The sequence below is a fragment of the Silurus meridionalis genome, chromosome 23 (genome assembly GCF_014805685.1).
Source record: "Silurus meridionalis isolate SWU-2019-XX chromosome 23, ASM1480568v1, whole genome shotgun sequence".
Classification (NCBI taxonomy): domain Eukaryota; kingdom Metazoa; phylum Chordata; class Actinopteri; order Siluriformes; family Siluridae; genus Silurus; species Silurus meridionalis.
In genome coordinates this window covers 3,875,931-3,896,958 of record NC_060906.1, presented here as the reverse complement: position 1 = coordinate 3,896,958, position 21,028 = coordinate 3,875,931, and the positions used below count along the sequence as shown (strand labels likewise).

Genomic DNA, 21,028 nt, shown 5'->3' with positions numbered 1-21,028 from the left:
ATTCCAGGTCATGAATTCATTTGTATTATCACAGTGTGGTTTCATTTAAAAAACTGCTCCTTAATTAGTTACTAAAGACTACTGAGAGATTTACTGAGAGCACATACCTGTGCTGACTTTCCTTCCATCGCTGCCTGAACACTGAAGAGAAGATTAAAAAATGTTAGTTTAAACTAAATAACTCCAGTCACATGCTACAATTAGCAAACTGTACAGTACTACATCACTAATCACTTTTACTATTCAGATATTTACAAAGTTATTTTACAATAACATTTTATATATTATTTTTATTATTTAAGCCTATGAGTTTAGAGAGAAACAAATTAAATGACATCCTGATGTATTCTGTATTTGCTCATGAAGAAGCAAACACAAAAGTCCTCCACATACAGTTCAAGTTCACTCTTAGTTATTATTTTCTCTTTTAGATTCTGATTTGTTTCTTAAACTTCCTGTTGCAATTCTGTAGTGAACTTCATAAGTCTCTGTACTGCAGCACAGCGTCTACTGTTCCCCTCCCCCACACTAAACTACACTAACTTCTTCCCAGTGGACTGCTGTTCCCCTCCCCCACACTAAACTACACCAACTTCTTCCCAGTGGACTGCTGTTCCCTCCCCACACTAAACCATTCTACTGTTCCCTCCCCACACTAAACTATACAACTTCTTCCCAGTGGACTGCTGTTCCCTCCCCACACTAAACTACACCAACTTCTTCCCAGTGGACTGCTGTTCCCCTCCCCCACACTAAACCATTCTACTGTTCCCCTCCCCCACACTAAACTACACCAACTTCTTCCCAGTGGACTGCTGTTCCCCTCCCCCACACTAAACTACACCAACTTCTTCCCAGTGGCCTGCTGTTCCTCCCCACACTAAACTACACCAACTTCTTCCCAGTGGACTGCTGTTCCCCTCCCCCACACTAAACTACACCAACTTCTTCCCAGTGGACCGCTGTTCCCCTCCCCCACACTAAGCCATTCTACTGTTCCCCTCCCCCACACTAAACTTTCCAGTGGACTGCTGTTCTTTTTGTAGGAAACTATTTTAACTCCTAATGGTTTTATAAACCTGAAGCAGAATGTACATGATTATTTTGTTAATGTAAATGTAATACAATTAAAATAACAGTAGATAAGTGTTTTCTTATGGTCCTTGTCTTCTGTCAAATACTTCAACAGAGAATCATAAACCATTTGAATTGAAAGTTTAAATGAGCAGAAAATTCCCTCGTGTGTGCTAAAGTACACTGGCACAATATCTGTGTGTACTGAGAAATTTGTCATGTTTTATGTACACATGGTCAATTAATGTTCCTTTTTCTGTTGTAGGTTCCTTAACATGTTGAATAAAACCCCTATCATTTTCAGGAGCCATGTTTCAGTTACAGCAATACATGTTGGTTGTAAATGTTGAATAGACACATTTAAATCCTCTTTATGGCAACACAAACTCTGTACATTCAGTATAAACACAGAAAAGGAACTCTCTTGTACTGTCACCAATGATTCATCATGTGTCATAAAAGATGGCATTTCTTGAAGAGCTTCACAAATCTGATCATTACAGAAAATGGCCTTTTCACTAAAGTCTTTAATTATTAACCCTGACAAACTCCTTACCCGGCTCAAAGCTACATAAGCCTGACCAGGTGCAAACACTTTACACTAACGACAGCAGTATCAACAGTTAAACCCTGAACTTTATGTACTGTGCATGCCCATGCTAGTTTTAAAGGAAACTGACGCTGAAAACCAGCTTTCATACAAACGTTTTCCTCTTCTACATATACAGGTGTAGAATGGAGCAATTTTACTGCCTCAAATCAACATTGTTTTTGTCTTTTCAATCCCACATGACTCATCAAACTGAACGTACACAGTTTCAGGTAACTTCTCTTTAGATGAGCGTACGATATGAGTAACTACACCACAAACACCATTAACTAATCCATCATCAACATCTATGTTTTTAATTAACAGAACACGTGCATCTATGCCTAAAAGTAACTTTTCTGCCAAACATGTGTTATGAACCTTTACATGATGACCAGCTATTAATTCTATTTTGCCTGTTTTTTTACTCGGTGCATAATCCTCTGCCTCTATCGTTTCAATTTCCGGCCACATTTTTATCACCTGCTTCAAGTTGTGCATATGAACTTAATCATTTGTAGCATAAATGTGTAAAGATCCATTATCTTCCTCAACCTTGTCACAACTTGATAATATGATTAAATCATCTTTGTTTAGTGCAGTTGTTTTGCTTCTTTGCCTTTACCTGTTTAACATGTCAGCAAAATGACTGTCCTTTTGTCCAACAACCTGTGTGAGTTCAACAACACTAAAACATCTCCATAAACTCATTTCAGGTACGTCCACATACACTGGTTTTCCCTTCACAGGAGGCAATTGGAAAAAGTCCCCAACAGCAATTACACTCACATCACCAAAAGCAGACAAATCTCCACTCTGTTTCATTTCACGTAATCTTCCATGTATATATGCCAATAATTTATGATCAACCATAAATATTTCGTCTATGATTAGTATTTAAAGACCATGGAATTTTGCTCGCAAAGAAATTAATTTGTCCTCACCCAACGGTGTGTATGGCAACTTTACATTTGTGCCAATACTAAATGTGTTGTGAATTGTTGCAGCCAAGATTATTATCTAATGTCATTTCATTGGGAGACTGACCTTTAGATGTAATACGATACTCAGACGCAAATGTGGCTAAGCACATATCATCAAAAACACTCTGACGTGGTCTATTCTTGTAACGATCAACCAAACTTGTCATCCACATCTCTTCACTTCTTGAAGTTTGCAACTGCAACTTGTTGTGTAGAACTTGCAATGGTAAACTCATACGAACTGAATCACCTGTGGGAATAAACTGAACATTTCTGGAACACTCCTTTAAATGTCAACCTATACACTGCCTCTTGTGCACTAACTTCACGATTATGCAAGTACACACTGCCTCATTTTTATAAAGCTTGTTTGGCATCGACATTACCCTGAGTTGTAGCTTCCTGTTCAGCATTCGCTAATAATAAACCCATTTCCCTTTCAGATTTTGAAATGTAGGAAATGATATAAACAATACATGCATAAGCATCAGTTACATACTGAATATCCATATTGGCATTCCAGCATAAAAGAGCAAATTTATTATACTGATTAACCCACCCTTCATTTAATTGCTGTTTCAACACAATATGTGTGGTATTATTTACACACCTATATGCCATTTCATATAAATCCTGATTTATTCCTACAATTTCAAACAAACTTTCTACAGACTTGAACTTCTGATGTTATATTCTGAGCACCATCTGCATTCATTTGGTTATTTTCACATGTACTTTCACCAGATCCTTCTTTCTCAGACTCATCTTCCACTTTTCTTCAACAAATAAAAGTTCTGCTTGTTGGTGGTTTAGGAAAATTAAAACGACAAACTGTATTTTTCTTTTGACATGTTTTTGAATGGTGTTTACTGTGAAGTTGCACTGATGTAATAATATTGTGCAATTCCTCATTTTTACTAGAAACCTCACATGTAACATGTCAACAAACTCAACTACTTCATCAGAATTCATATATACCTGTGGGGCATTTTTAATCCAAAACAAACAATGAACATGTGGAGAAACACGCTGCTGAAATTCAACCCTGTAAAAATCATCTACAATTTCTCCTATAGGTTGAACAGGAGACATAAGAACTTCTCCTTCAAAAAACAATAGCACCTAAAATCAAACATGCGAGCTGCAGTAACAGGATTGTGACGCGAAAGCTCACATTTATCAGCCCGTTCCTGTTGTTCTGAAGTTTCATGTCTTCCTTGTTGCTTTAAAATGCTTGACATCAAAGATGCCCATCTCATGTCAGCAGATGAAAATGAAGAAAACCAAGTAGGAATATGTAACTGTCTCTCCATTGCAAACAAATCTTTTTGCCGCCTTGCCAAAAAGATGAAGTGCCACGGAGTGGCTTCAAAAACCTACATCCTTCATCATAATTTAGTACTTGTCTTAAAGAGTCTGTGTTTAAACATTTCACTTCGAATAGCTTATTAAATCCTTTTTCCTTTTCTCAATGCTATAGCTACAGTAGGCTCCCTAGCGCCCCCGTTTGTCTAAAATGTGGCCAAATGGGTCAGTAACATAAAATAGTCCCCTGATATTTACCCTCTTGATGCACAAGCCCACCGTGCATTGTTTTCTGGAAGGCACCGTATAGCGATAAAAAAAAAAAAAGGTGCGAGGGCCCGGCATCGCTGCTTGCAGCTATATTTAAAAAAAAAACAATGTTATTGCTCGAAAACTCATAACTTTGCACACACAGCGGAAATGTCGAAACTTTAGGTATGTCATGTTCTTATAAAGTGGGTGTGGCAAAATAGCTCAACAGCGCCACCTATACACTTTCAGGTATAAAAATCGGTACACACGTAACACACTAAAAGTCTCTTGGTACAAAATCCGAAACTCGGGAAGTTGGGTATTTTTAATTTTATGAGCAAATCTTTTGTCATTTTGGCCATTCTCACATGTTGTATTTTAACAAACTTCTCCTAGAGATTTGTTCAGATCAACACTAAATTCAGTAAGTATAATCTAAAGGCCTTTACAATGTTAAATTGCGAAGATCTAGAGTTTTCTTCAAAGGGCGTGTCCATGGTGGTCTGACAAATTTCGACGATTCACCATGAAAAAGGGAAGTTGCTATAACTTAGACATACAATGTCCAATCTGCCCCAAACATCACATGATTGATAAGACTCCTGATCTGACCAGATCTACATTTCCATAATCAGTTATAGTCATAGCGCCACCTGCTGGCAACAGGAAGTGTCATGTTTTACTGTGCTATGAACTATTCCTAGAAATTTAATGACATCAACATTTTTTTTGGCCAGTCTTATCTAAAGGCCTTGTGAAGATCTTGAGTTTTCGTTAAAGGGCGTGTCCATGGTGCCGTGACAAAGTTGTCAATTAAAGATGTCTTGCCATGGGAATAAAAGTTGTTACTCATAAAGGCATAAAAAGTCAGATTTTCCCCAAACTTCACATAATATTTGAATAATATTGATTGATGTCAAATCATATTATATTGTATGTAGTTGCTACCAAAAAACAATGCCACAGTAGGGAATTAAACCCCATCCCAGTAAACCGGGAGTACCATTACCAGTGACTTTTGCCACATAAATTGCAAAGAAAAACCTGCATTAGCAACAACATAAGTGGAAGTAGTGCTTTAAATGGACAAATTATTTTAGGAGTAATATTGTGGACCAAAATAAAAAATGTAGGAACGTAAATTAGATCAATGTAAAAGTTTAATAGGTAAAAAAGAAGAGGTTTTTAATTGTTGTATTATTATTATTGTTCCATTTTAAATATGTTTAAGTGTGATTTTATTTAAAGTTATTATTTGAAACACCAGAAGCACAAAGTAATGTTTGTTAGCCATGCAAGGTAATTATATCAGTGACTGAAGTGGTTGCATTGCTGAGCGCAAAAAAAGTATATAATTTAGAATAAGTTTTATTAGTGCAACTGCAAATTAATTCACATAAAATATATAGAAAGTGTAAAAATGTAAATGTTGCATTGCAGAGAAAGAAACCATTATTTTGAAAGTATGTAAATATGTTAAACTTTAATTTCTACCTTGCAGTGAACACACACTACAATACAGCAATATTTGGCTCAGTAGAGATAAAGCATCCACAAGAACACCCTCTCCACCTCCGTTACCAAACAAAGCTGACCCGTTACAATTACACTTTCAACCTGTAGCTCATCAGATGAAGAAATATGAATAGAAGAATAATAGAATAGTTGTTTGAAATGTAAATGTGTTGCCAGAAGGAAAATATACCTTTATTATACATATATAAACTGGATATAAATTCTCTTTTCTTTGTCAAAAGAATTAGTTTAATATGTTACACTTTAAAATTCTCCCTGCAGTGTATATGGAGTTAAACTAACCACAAAGATTCTCCTTCCACCTCCAAATAAAGCTGAACATTTACAACCATATTTAAAACCTACAACTGGTCAGATTCCTCCTTTTCTGTGTTAAAACTATTCCATGTAAAAGAACACAAAATACCCTCATGGTCACTGAAATATGTGGGAAGTTCTATAGCTTTTACATCGTAATGTGTTGTTTTTACATATACATGATCAATTAATGTGCCCTTTTCTGTTGTAGTTTGTTTGACATGTTGAACAAACCCTCTGTCTGTTATAAACTTGTAGATTGTTGAAAAGTTTAAAATGTTATCATTGAAATCTCCAATGACAGCAATTATATTATTTAGGGGTTCTAGAAAATCCAACAATTTGCCAAGATTTTCTTTAAACAAAGAAATTGGATATGATGGTGGCCGATAAATTACTGCAATTAATATATTGTACATCGCATAGTTGCAAACTAAACATTCTAAATTGACATTTGGTACCTGGACAACATTATTTACCAAACTGTTTGAGGTATACATGCCAACACCCCCATGTTGCTGAGCTTTTAATTCAGTTAATGTAGGGTTACTGCTACTGTAAGATAAACTGCGTGGTTGACTATTAAAACTGTAACCGTCAATATGTATAGTTTCTAATGAGACATCTGCATGTAACCAGGTCTCAGTAACAGCAATGCAGTTTGGTTGCAAATGCTCAGTATACAAAATCAAATCTGCTAAATGATGTCTTAAATTTTGCACATTCATCAAAAATACACTGAATGTGTTTTCACTTGGTGGCATGGTTTATTTTTAAAAGGAAATCTGGGCATGCTTTGAATTGCATCCTTGATGCTGTCTTTACAATATATAGCCTTCTCTTCAAAGTCTTGAATAATCAAACCAGATAAACTTCTAACATGACTTAAAGCCACATATGCCTGTCCAGGTGCAAATATTTTTTTAAGCAACACTACTGCTTTATCAACAGTAATTCCTTGTACTTTATGTACTGTACAAGCCCAAGCAAGTTTTAGTGGAAATTGTCGAACTCCCCCTTTATTATTAACTTTTTCTCTTATGGTTTGATACCAGTAGAATCCATTTCAACTGCTGTAGTATATGCAGAACATTTCCTCCTTTGTGCACCAACCTGATTGTCATCAAATTTAACATACACTGTTTGAGGGAACATGTCACTGTTTGGAAAAACTGTGTGTTACTGTGCCACACACCCCATTAACAAGACCATCCATAACATCTACATTTGTACATGGCATTACACGGCGCCTTTCCCTAAAAGCAGTGTTTCATCTAAATATGTATTATAGGTATTGGAATGATGACCATTTTTCAATTCAAGTTTCCCTGTCTTATTAGGTGTAAAATCTTGAGCTTCAATTGTAACATATTCAGGGCACGTTTTACACAGTTGCTGAACATTAAGCTCATTTACCTGTCTGTTGGTTGGAAATATGTGTAAAACTAAGCTGTCTTCATTGGTTTCACAGTTTCTTAATAACTCAGTGTCACTGTTTAACATTGGTTCCACTACAGCAATCCCAGTAGGAGCAGTTAATAAAATACATGTATTGTCAGGATGACGACACACTGTTGATAGTAACCTTATTGCTTCATATTGAATAGCTTTAATTAAATGACTTTTTCCTGTTCCTGCACCACCAGTAATAAATATATGTAATGGATCTGGGTTTTTCTCCATTATTGTATCTAAGCACCATTGTCGAATTTGATAAAAAATGGATAATTGTGTATCATTTAAAGATCTAATTAAGGCCAAGCCATCGCTTCTACACATTATATTATTTTTCTTTTCCAAGTGTGCAACTTTTCCTTTAACTGATGCTAAGTCTGGAATATTTTCATTTTGTTCTTCCACTTGCTGTTTTTTGTCTTTCATTTCCTCTGCACAAAGTAACCGCTCTAACTCCTGCTCTGGGCACAGGTCACACCAGCCATCTTCTATTATATTTCAAATTCCTTTTTATTTAGATCAACTACTGACTTGACTGAATGTCTGGATCCATCACTAAATGTTACATGACCATTTCTGTACAATTGTTCAAATGTCTCACAGTTTAGAGATTTTAGTTCTGTATCTTTACGGTATGGTAAAAACAACTGCAGACTACTTTGATAAAACAATTCGGGATTTTTTCCCTCAGAAAAGCGCACATAACGAACAACTGCAGGTTGCGTTCGTGTTCTTTTTGTGATAAAACCATAATTATTGTAGCGAATTTAGCTCGCAAAGAAAATTGTTCTTTATAAGTAATTATAACAGGTTATAGTTACTCCTAAATATTTAAGTTAAGTTGAATTGACGGTAATGGAATTAACATTACACTTATTTGTCTGTTCGTCCACCAAACAGACAGTATAATTTATATTAATTCTATAAAAGAGGTATCTCCCTGGCCAAGAAAGACATAACTACTTTATACCGTAAATTAAATTAAAAGAGCAAGTAGTTCAGACCGAATATTGCAGGAACTTTGCATTTACGAACGTACTCAGAGACAATCACTTGTGAAAAATATGGCGTTTAATAAATGAGACAAACACACAAAGAACTAGCTACACGAACAAACAAAGAAATGAAAAAAACAAAAATAAAATAAAGAAAGGTTAAAACTAGGAAAGGAGGAAGAGAAAGAAAAAGAAGAAAAAGAGAGTGAAAGAGAAGGAATGGAAATGTTCAAGCTTCAAAATTAAGCACACCCTAACTGGGAAATCGTCACAGGAAATTAAATTCACCTTGAGATTCACTAAGACTTAAAATACGCATCTAAATTCGTTGGTAAAGGAAACGGTTACTTGCATTGGCTTGTTGCACAAGAGTCCGGATGCAAAAAGGAAATCTTTGAAGAGCCAGTTAGGGTGGGGTCAGATGTTCTTCCAGGTTCTCCTGAAGATCAGAGCGGTGGTTGTTGTTGGAAGTGAAGCTTGCCGGAAGATCTTGAAGAAAGAGGGAGTCGTTTCCAAGCTGTTTTGTACGTCTGACCAACGATTGGTGGTGTTCGTGACATTATAAAGGTCTTGAACTCCACCCATCTTTGGGGGAACGGCCTATACTAAAGGTTGAGATTTTGGAGGGAAAAACCCCCTTTGTTCCATGTGTCTGTGGGCATGGTTTGGGATTATAGAACTTTAAAGTTTTATCTGAAGTGTATTAAGATGGTATGGTGACTTTCCTGATCCAATAAAATGTACCATTGTTTGAAAAGTAAGTTACAGATAATTTTGTGGTCATTTGGATACTAAACACGAGAGGATTGATGGCATAACGGCAGCGGTACATAACATACATAGATCAGTAGTCAAAGTGTAACTAATGTTACTACGACATTATGTTCTGATAAAAGAACGAAAACACAAAACGAAATGCACTTTCATTAGGAAAGTGAAGAGCAGATAATTTTGTATAAATTCTGACATCAGGCCTTAAAAGGACATACAGCATTAGAACAGGTATACATTAACGTGCTGGGACCAGTAATTAACGTATAACGGATGTTAGTACAATGTCGTATTCTGATCAAATGAAATGCACCCTTGTCAGGAAAGTAAAGAACAGATAATTTTAAGTCAATTAAGCCTTAATAGAAGAGACACATTAATAGAGTTACATTAATAGGATCTTTAGCGTACAACTATAAACAATAAAGGAGATACATACAAGTATAGGTTAATGTCGTGGGGTGTGGAGCATCTTATTCATTTTGTTTAATTAAAAAAAGGAATGCTTTATTGTATCAGTGTGCGCATTGTGTATGTGTGGGTGTTTTATGGTCGAGGTCTCTATGCGGTCAACAGAGAACCTGCATGGGGTTATCTCGTCTTGTGGTAGGATCCAGACCTTCTGGAGCCAGTTGTGTGTGGGTGTGTGTTTTAGGATTAGGGGGTCTTGGTGAACTCAACAGGAGTTCAGGGTCTGGTCCGGTTTGTGTCTTTAAAAGGGGGAGTGTGGCACTTTACGACTATATTACCCCCAATAAAAGTTTCAACTTTTGATTGAGGTGAAGATGTCATAGGTTAAAAGGAATGCCTGGGACATGAAATCTAAATGATCTGTGCCAGACGCTACATAGTGATGGAGAGATTTTATTGACTTGTTTTTTTTTTTATCTTGTTCATCAATATCAGTTAATCTTTTTTGGAGTGATTTAGTTCATTTCATTCCTCTGATCAAAAATCAAATAAAATGGTACATTTTTAATAAGCAGATCCACCAACACGTCTAAATACACAAACTGTGACTATAGTTCCAATCATTTATATCTGCAACGCGTCTATGGGAGTCATGTGACAAAAAAGTGAACATCTCGGACTAGAAGAGTGTAGAGGTAAAGTCCATTCTGTTTCCTCTACATAACCTACAAAGATTTTGCGTTTAGTAGAAAATGAACGGATCACTCTTTGAGACAAATCGTTCTTCTTCTAGCTTCTAGAATTCAAGCTGCACACTGCACAGAACTGATCAGCTGCCCAAAACCCGTCTTTCAGAAGAGCTGGTCTTTTTAATCAGATCTCAACTCTGTTTTTACTTTCACCCCGGTGCAGGCATCCATATTATATACTCAGTGTGTGAAAAGCTCAAATCTAACATCTTAAAAGCTCAAATCTAGCGGGAAAAATACACCAGCTCTCAATTACAGCTTTATTCTGAAGCCATGATAGATAGATAGATAGATAGATAGATAGATAGATAGATAGATAGATAGATAGATAGATAGATAGATAGATAGATAGATAGATAGATAGATAGATAGATAGATAGATAGATAGATAGATAGATAAAGACATGAGATAGATATATATATATATATATATATATATATATATATATATATATATATATACATATACATACAGTGGAACCTCGGGTTATGAATTTAATTCGTTCCGGTACTTTATTCGTAACCTGAAAAGTTCGTATCCCGATACAAATTTCCCCATAATAATGAACAGAAACTTCGGTAATTCGTTCTGGACAACCAAAAATATTACTTAAATAAAAATAAAGCCAATATTCACTAATATTATTTACTTTTAACATGTTATATTAAAATCATACCACATAAAAACATACAGAAGAGGAAAAGATCTTTACCGGTACTTTCCTTTGAGAAGACTCGCTGCAGGAGACGTTCGTAGAAGGGGAGGAGGGAGAGTTATTGTTTGAAGGAGAATCTTATTATATTATATTATTTATATATTATTATATATTATATTATAGAATATTAAAGACAGTGTTATTAACACGAACGCTGAGAGAATTGTTGCATTAGAGGAAAATGAGAGCTGTTTCTTTAAGGCTACTATCAGTTGGTATTGAAGTCCAGAGTGAAATTCATTATGGAAATTGTACTTTGGAAAAGACTGAAACCCTGCTAATCTATCTTCATAAAAACAAGTAAAGTGGTTATGCATCGGCTAATGTTGTCCATCTCATCATTCCACGAGCATCAACTAATGAGTTGTTACGCTGCCGCCGGGAAAAGTTCAAGCGGATAAGTAACATGATGCTCTCGCTAGGGACACAGGACGCTAACTGATGTGACGAGCTGCATGGATAGAGCAAAAACAACCAACTTGCCTGCGATTTTTTGGTGCGTGACGTTCTTATCCCGATATATTGTTCGTAACCAGGGGCAAAAATTTTGATGAACTGCGATTCGTAACCTGAATTATACGTATGCCGGGGCGTTCGTAACCTGAGGTTCCACTGTATATATATATATATATATATAAATGTAAATGCAGGAATTGGTTACAGAAAAAATTGTAATACAAGTCAAACATTTATATTTTAATTATTATTAAATAATTTTATTATATTATTTTTAGATTTTTAGTATTAAAATAATACAATAAAAATGTAATGTGGGAAATTACAATTTTACTTTTATATTAAAATAAATATATTTATTATTATGGATATTTAATATTCAATATTTGACATATAAAAATAGATGCTAATTAAACCATGCCAAATATTTTTAGGTGATATTTGATTAATTATTTATGATTTACTGAGAAGTCATCCATTTTTTTATATAAATAAATAAATATAAAAAACGAAATAAAAACATGTGTGTACAAACACACACACACACACACACACGTTTTTTATATTTATTTATTTATATTTTTAATAAAAATGGATGACTTCTTAGTAAATCATAAATAATTAATCAAATATCATTTGATATTGACACACAATTCAGGATAAACCAAATAATCACACACTTTTAATTACTTTCACTTAAAATATAAAACAAAAAATTATATAAAACATAAAGACAAAGGAATATTTATTGAATTACTTGTTACTGCTGGTTTCTTTATTTATATAATTTTCTAGATTAAGCATTGTATAACTTCATATAAAATTTAAATACCATTGTTTCATTTGATATAATATTTATTTACTCGTTGTCAAATCAAAAACAATATTTTCCATTTTTTTTATTTTCTGTGTTTTGTAAAATGTAACCATCCTTATAGAAATATAAAAAGAAAAAACATAATTTATCTAGTATCTAATGTTATACATAGATAAAAATAGAATAGTTATTATTAAATAGTTAAAATAAAATAAAATATAGAATATATAATAGAAACAAGTATTTCATTAATTTTTATTTTATATGCCTAATTATTTAATGATTCGTTGAGGACTTGTCCATTTTTATTAAACATAAATAGAAAAAGGGCGAAATTAAAACTTTTAACGCAACACAAGTTTATTCATGACGTCCTTTTTTTGATCGGATATTTAAAAAAATAAATACACAGAAAAATAAACACTAAACATTTGTTTTTACTGATGCGCCAAGTCTCAAATCAGCACTAAAATCTTACATAAAGCGCAGGTCCGACAAGTAAAAACCGTCCGTGTGGAAACAACAAAAATAACCAAAGTACCGTCCGGCGACAAGTTGATTTATATAGATTCAAACACCACAATTATTAAAAAAACATTTATAAGTGTATTTTAAAAGGTTTAATACATTATATTAACGAAATATATATTCATTTTTGTTTATAAATTTATTATTTATTTTAATTCAATAAAATGTGCTGCTGGACTTCAGTGCTACTGCAATGTCTTATTTAACCACTAGATGGTAGCATTTTATTATTACAAAAATCACCGATGTTCAGTTCAAATTTCATTACAATTACACAAAGTGTACAAAGGTTCAAATAAGTTTGACAAAAAGTTATCTATCTATCTATCTATCTATCTATCTATCTATCTATCTATCTATCTATCTATCTATCTATCTATCTATCTATCTATCTATCTATCTATCTATCTATAGCAGGATAGTAGCAGGATAAGATAGATCATTACATTCAAGTTTCTTTATTAGTTTTTCCACATTTAATCTTGCAAGGAAATAGAGGAGATTGTATGATATTTAGTTCTGATGTGTTTTGTTAAACTTACATTAAAAAGTAAATGTTTTGCGTTAAAGCGTGTGTTTCTTGTTGGCACGTGCGTATATGAACATGGAGCACATGGCAATTTGAGACTTTTGACTATTGGCGGCATCGCGCCATATTAATCCACTTGTTTCTGCTGAGTCACAGGTAAGTGTCAATCATTTTCATAATCGAATAACTTTTATTTTTCATTTAATATGTGATGTGCTACCCTGCCTATACTCAGATTGTGTCTGTTTAAGATGTGTCTGGCAAGTTGCCCTTTTCAAACTTTATTTCTAATTTGGTAGCACGCTTAGCATTACATTTGTTAATTTTGTTTGCACATTATAAAAATAATAAAGCTGCAAGCACCACCATTGCACGGGCACTAATAACAATTAGTAATTACGTTTACATGTTAATTAATGCCCCTCCTATCACTTATACTCCTAGGACACTGACCCTGAAGACCACAGCACCAGAGGGGTAAAGATCGGAGTCTTCACTAATCCAATAATCCTGGAAGAGGCCATTGTTCTACAGGATATTCCAGATTTGCCAGAAACCTTTGCTTACTTGTCAGGTCTCTTGTATGCACTCAATATGGAATACCCAAAAGAACTGAAATATACTTTTGAATTCATTCAGAAAATCTTCATGGATCTTGATGGTACCTGCTCTGCTAGAGTCCAGTCACTAAAATTAAAACTGTTGTAGTTGATGATTTTGCAGATGTCACTGAAGCTATGGCAAATAGGACAATGATTGTTGCAATTATACTTTAGTAATTAAGTATTTAAAAAAACATTCTTCTTTATAACAATGTATTATTCCATTTTTAACTTTGCAGCCTTGAGGAATACTGAAGTTGAATTTTGTTTTTGTTTTTATCTGGCTGTACTGATACAAGATAACTATTTTTTCTGATACACTGTTACATATCATACTGTACTTTACCAAGTGTTTAGGTTTATTCAGATGCAGTGTAATGTATTCTCAATGTTGATTTGCCAAAATAATACAAAATGCTATATATAACGCTTGAACCTTGAACATTTGAGATTTTGCTCAGATGTTTTTACTTTTGTCTGTTTTGGGTTTTTAGACAAAATATTACTTGGTTTTTAGAAGCTCATCTTTTATTTTATGTTGAAACAAACAACGTTGTAGTTTTCATACAGTTTACAAAGTTTTCCAATAATGTGTGATAACATTTGTAGTTTTGTACAAACATGCCTAATGCAGAAGACGTATGTCATATGGCAGACTTTCTAATGTTGTGTTTTGGACAAACTATTAAAAAATAGAGAGGGAGAGAAATTTGTTCTGGTTTATTACATTTTAAATATGAAAATAATACATAATACATAATGGATTAATTTGTCCTAATTGCAATTAGCAAACAAAAAATATTTTGTTTTGTTATTTGTTAAGTAAACTTGACAATATGTTGTGAGAACTAAGGATCTTAACAAAATACTTTGAGTTGCGTGGTCTTCAGACCCTGTTTGTTCAGTTAACTCATAAAAGTGCTTGTGATAGGTTGCCTTATTATTTTAAGTTCACTCAACTTTTTTTTTTTTACAGTGTAGTCAATCCATAATTCACTGTTCCTGATGTTCTGAAAATGAACAGTAGATTTGATTTGTCATGTAAAATGTTTACTCCAGGTTTTGGTTTATGCAAATTCTAGTAGTTTTTCTAAACCTAATCTACAGTCAAGTCTTAACTCCCTAATATTTGTTTTTCATGCATGACTTGAATACATGTTTGATTTAGTTGGATGTTGGTTGATCTTTTTTTTCCGTCTCATTTAGTTGTTAGCAGAGACGTTTCTGAAAGTGGTTTTGGAGAAGATCAAGGTGGAGAAAGAGTCTATGGGACATGAACTCCTGCAGTCTCTCTGTAGGGTTTATGTGGGATTGTGTCAACAGTGATGAGACTCTCATAAAGCACATGCCCTCGACTACAGATTTCTTAAAAAAGGTGAGATTATATTGACATTTCATTATATATTTACTAAAAATGATCAGGACAGCGATATAAAGAAGGTAATTGTGTTATGTTTTTGCTTTTGTATTTCTTCATATACAGTGTATTTTAAATCTGTGGTATCGTTTTGTTTCCTTTGCAGACTCTTCTGAAGCCCCAAAATTGTTAATGGTCATGGTGACAGCATGGCCAAGTGTTTTCTCCCATAACAGCCCTTTATGCAGAGCCGTTCACATCGTGTGCAGAATGAAGGCATACGGAAAGATTTATTACTTGCTCAGCAAATATCTGCACTGGGATAAGGTAAGTAGCTGATTCTCATCACAACAGTCATCAGAACAGTCATTAAACATCGTTTTTCAACTGGACTTTCATGTGTTTTACTGCACACTTAATCTACTTTTCATTTCCTATGTCCATGTGATCTATGGAGCACATTCATTATACATTCATGTTGAATTAAATAAGATAAGATAAGATAAGATAAACCTTTATTCGTCCCACAGTGGGGAAATTTCTATGTTACAGCAGCAAGACAAAGAAATAAAAATAGATGCAAATATATATAAAAAAAGAAGAATATACAAAAAAAAAATAAAAACAGAAATAAAAATAAATAATAATAATAATAATAATAACAACAAAGAAATAAAAATAATGCAAATATCTAAAATATAATATACATATACTACAATACCAGTATATATACAGTACAATGTAATAATACAAATAGGAAAAAACTAAAGTACGCTTTTTAAGTCATGTTTTAAGGTAGTATTGCACGTAAATTGCGGGTAATATTGCACATAATATTGTACCTGATTCGTTTAATAATATTTCACGCATAAAGTTATTGCACATCTTAAAAAGTAATAGCAGTGTTGTATGGTGGTGACTGGTTTTACTGGGAACAGCTTTGGTTGTAAAGTCTAATAGCAGCAGGGAGAAAAGACCTTCTGTAACGCTCCTTCAGACACTTAGGATGTATTAGTCTGTCACTAAAAGAGCTGCTCAGCGATGTAACGGTTTCATACAGGGGGTGAGAGTCGTTCTGCAGCAATGATGATAGTTTTGCTACCATCCTCCTTTCTCCCACCTCCTGTACAGTGTCCAGGAGAAATCCCCAGGACTGAGCTGGCCTTCCTGATCAGCTTGTCTAGTCTCTTCCTGTCAGCAGTAGATATGCTGCTGCCCCAGCAGACCACTCCATAGAATATGGCTAAGGCCACCACAGAGTCAAAAAAGGTCTTCAGTAGCTCTCCCTGTACTCCAAAAGACCTTAGTCTCCTCAGCAGAAAGAGTCTGCTCTGCCCTTTCTTGTAGATTGCCTCAGTGTTGTCTGTCCAGTCCAGTTTGTTGTTTAGGTGAACACCCCGGTATTTGTAAAAGTCCACTCTCACAATGTCCCTACCCTGAATGTTCACTGGTGATAGAATTTGTTTGTGCCTACGGAAATCCACCACCAGTTCTTTCGTTTTCCCCGCATTTATCTGGAGGCAGCTCCGTTGGCACCAGTCCACAAAGTTTTGGATCAGTCCTCTGTACTCTCTGTCATCATCATTCGTGATCAGACCGACGATGGCAGAGTCATCAGAGAACTTCTGTAGGTGACAGGTTGCTGAGCTGAACATGAAGTCTGCAGTGTAGATGGTGAAGAGAAACGGGGCTAGAACCGTTCCCTGCGGGGCTCCAGTATTGCAGACAATCATGTCAGACTCACAGTCACGAGTCCTCACATACTGTGGTCGGTCTGTGAGATAGTCCAGTGTCCAGGCAGACAGATGATGGTCCACTCCCATGTACACCATCTTATCCCTCAGGAGCGCAGGTTGGATGGTGTTGAAAGCACTAGAAGTCAAAAACATGACTCTCACAGTGCTCCCAGCCTTTTCCAGGTGTGAAATAGCCCGATTTAGGAGGAAGATGACTGCGTCTTCCACTCCAATGCCAGGTTGGTAGGCAAACTGAAGTGGATCCATTGATGGGCTCACCAGAGGTCGGAGATGAGTGAGCACTAGCCTCTCCAATGTTTTCATCAGATGCGAGGTCAGCGCTACTGGTCGATAGTCTCCGAAGTCTTTTGGGCGCAGCGTATTTGGAACAGGCACCACGCAGGATGTTTTCCATATCTGTGGCACCTTTCCCAGCTTCAGGCTCAGGTCAAACATGTACAGCAGTATGCCGCACAGCTGGTCAGCACAGGTCTTAAGTAGCCTGGAGCTGATGCCGTCTGGGCCCGCAGCGTTCCTCGCTTTGATCTTCCTGAGCTCCATTCTCACCTGGGCTTCTGTAAGGGGCAGTGTGTATTGGATGGAGTGTTGACTGGAGGGAATCGGCAGGGGGGGGAGTTAGGTGTGTTGTGTATTGTCTGTGAGCTGTAATTAATAAATAAATTACAGTAATAATTAATAATAAATTAATAAGTATTTAATTTCTTACTTCATAATTCAAGCTAAAAGTGTTACAGGACACTTTCTTTATTAATAAAATCTTATCTTTATAAACAAGAATGCCTTAAACTGCACTGAACTCCAGCGTAAATGATGCTGTTGATGACAAAAATGATCAGATCAGTGCAATAAACATGCAAGCAAATAAATCTGTTTCATAATATACTAATAAAGGAAGTGATATAGAACCATGTGACACTGTGCTCACTACTGAATAAACAAACTAACTTTGTGCCTCAAATGACACACTCATGTAGTATTCTAGAGCAGTATTTACCCCTGTTACTGTCTGATACATAAACCCTTCAGTAACGCTGTGTGCTATTTTCCATGTGTATTTAAAATCTTGGGGTCATTTGGAGGTCATTTTCTAGGACTCCTCCTTACATAAGAGTAATAAATGGAGGTTATAAAAAGAGCAGAATGCACAGTTAGAGCTCTAACTCAGTATTTCAATCATCTGCACTTGTGATTGGTTGTGACCTGTCAGTTATGATCATATTATTGTAAACATTGTTTCATTGATCTAGGTTGTAAATAAATTATGTATTTTTTGCCAGGAGCCTCCTGGAGACATCTACAGAGCCATCACCAGCACACTGAAGGCTCTTCTGACATTCCAGAAGAGCCTGGACCTTCTCTGTGCACAACTGGGCTGGATTTGGACCGTCTCCCATGTTATACGGTACTGAATGTGAAACTGCTTCAACTTGTTTAATTCTCATCTTTCTAGATTTTTAAACATTAGATAAATTGCAAACCGGCAAATGTGAGACTCATATGAGACAGTGTGTGTGTCCCAAATACTGCAAATTTTTCATTCTTGTTGCATAAACATACTATTGATGGTATTCTATTACTGCCACAAAAACTCTTAATATGTCCAATTTTTTATTTATCAGAAAAAGTGTTTGGCTCATCTTGAACACTTGGCTAAAACAAACACAAACAGAGGAAACAAAGTTCAGAAACGTCTCTGTAGCAGCAATATTCAGGCTACTTGGTAAGTTTCCTGTAAATCCTGTTTTAAAGCATCATCTCACATTATTTCTGGATTCTTCTGTTTTTCACTCATGTTCTTTATCTCAATCAGGGCGACTTGGCCAACATGGCCTTAAGGAGAACGTGGCAGCATCAGTGGAGGATCTGGTGAAAAGCATAACTGAGTTCAGGGGACAAAAAGGTATCACTAAGGATCAATTAAACAAGTCCTTTATCAATCTTTATCTTTATTCTCTGATGTTTAGTTCTCTATCAGGAAAGTGCTTCAGCAAGTCCTAATTTTATGATGGATTTTGTGTGCAGATTTGCCGTGGGAGCTGCAGCTCACAGTGGTTTATGCCACTCATGATCTGGCACCCAGCAGCTCCAAAGTCGCTCTGAACGCTTTAGAATCATGGAAGAAAGACCTCACAAAGCCGTTCCTCCAGCCGTCCCCAAGTGCCTGAAGCAGATCAGCTTCCTCTGTTCTCACCTAAAGTCAAGAAAAATTATTACATTAAATAATGTTTAATAGATTTATTTTATTTATTTTTGTACATAAATAAATAAAATACATAATAGATCTGCACAGTGTTATTGATTGTCTCTTTACAGTTTCGGGTCGTGCGTTTCACACCCAATCATCTGCCTTCAGTCCCAATCATCCTCTTAAGAACATCAATATGATGCCACAGCTGTAGAAACCATCATTATTATACAGCATATAATACATGCAGTATAACAGAGCGCATACAGATTCTTGTGCATTTTCCCTGCATTACAGTTTTCCTGGTGTTTTAAAATTAAGTCAAATTGTGTGTTTTTGTACAGATTCTACAAAGAAAATGCAAAAGTATAAATGGCTCATGAATAAATGTAACTGTTGTGATCTGTTTGGGTTGACCTTTATATAATGTCCTTCATACTGAAAAAACCTTCAAAATGAGCGTGTTAATAACACGTTAACCCAAATTCATTTTAACAGCACTAATATTATTAATGCACAATTAATGCAGCACGCATTTCTTCATTTTTATTACAAATTTAAAACCTTTAACGCAACACATTTATTCACAACGTCCTTTCCTTTACTCAGATAGTTATATTTTTATCATGCCCCAACAAACACTTAAATCTTGGAGAGGTTTTCCATACGAACTACGATGCCCATGGGGTCTTTTCTGATCAGGGAAGAATCACACAGCACACAGAATGACGCATATGTTCTTATTCAGTTTAATGCAGATAACAGACAAGTATATATACACACACTGGAAAAAACCTGACCTAAAACTGTTCCTGATTGGGTAAGAAGACGTAGTAACCAGAGATATGTGAACCCACACAAAGACATTCCATGTACCTTACATACTCACATCGTAAAGATCCTATAGACACTAAACAGACAACATAAGAATGTGTTTAGAGAACCAGTGTGAGGCTCATCTTAATACTAACAGATATGAAAAAATGTACAAATAAAATCAGCACTAAACATTTGTTTTATTGATGCGTTAAGTCTCAAATCAAGGACCAGAATCCGCCAATTAAAACCTTCTGTGAGGAAACAGCAAAAGATCCGATTGGTGTCATGATAATTTAAGTACAGGGGAAGCTTGTATTGTGAGTAACATGATTTATAAATACTTTACAGGAGGAGCAAAAACTTTTTTTTATTTAAAGCATTACGAGCAATAACTTTGTGCATTGTGAACATCGAGCATCTCGCTAACAACATGCAAACAGCTCAGCTTTCCTTTTCCCAAAAGTCTTGGGGATCATCAAGATGTTTTCTGGCAAAAAGTGAGACGAGCCTTTACGGTCATTTTGCTTAGCAGTTTTCGTCTTTAAAAACATTTTTGCCAGGTCTCTTTCTCATGGTGGGGTCATGAACACTGACCTTAACTGACGCAAGTGAGGCCTGTAGTTCATTGGATGTTGTTGTGGGGTCTTTTGTGACCTCTTGGATGAGTCGTCGCTGTGCTCTTGGGGTAATTTTGGTCGGCCCATCACTCTTGGGAAGGTTCTATACTGTTCCATGTTTTTGCTATTTGTGAATAATTTCTCTCACTGTGGTTCGCTGGAGTCCCAAAGCTTTAGAAGTGGATTTATAACTTTTTCCAGACTGATAAATCTCAATTACTTTCTCAT

The 21,028-nt window shown here is 35.3% G+C and overlaps 2 protein-coding genes across 2 annotated transcripts in view; one reads left to right on the top strand and one right to left on the bottom strand.

Annotated features, from left to right (window-relative positions):
• The window catches only part of LOC124377356, a 306,775-nt gene that overhangs the window by 111,182 nt on the left and 174,565 nt on the right, over positions 1-21,028 (bottom strand). The gene's annotated exons all lie outside the window — the stretch shown is intronic.
• On the top strand, positions 18,766-19,344 carry LOC124377351 (little elongation complex subunit 1-like). The gene is made up of 3 exons (XM_046836787.1): positions 18,766-18,899; positions 18,990-19,079; positions 19,202-19,344. The coding sequence occupies exons 1-3, from the start codon at positions 18,776-18,778 to the stop codon at positions 19,342-19,344; spliced, it is 357 nt and encodes a 118-aa protein (XP_046692743.1). The 5' UTR covers positions 18,766-18,775.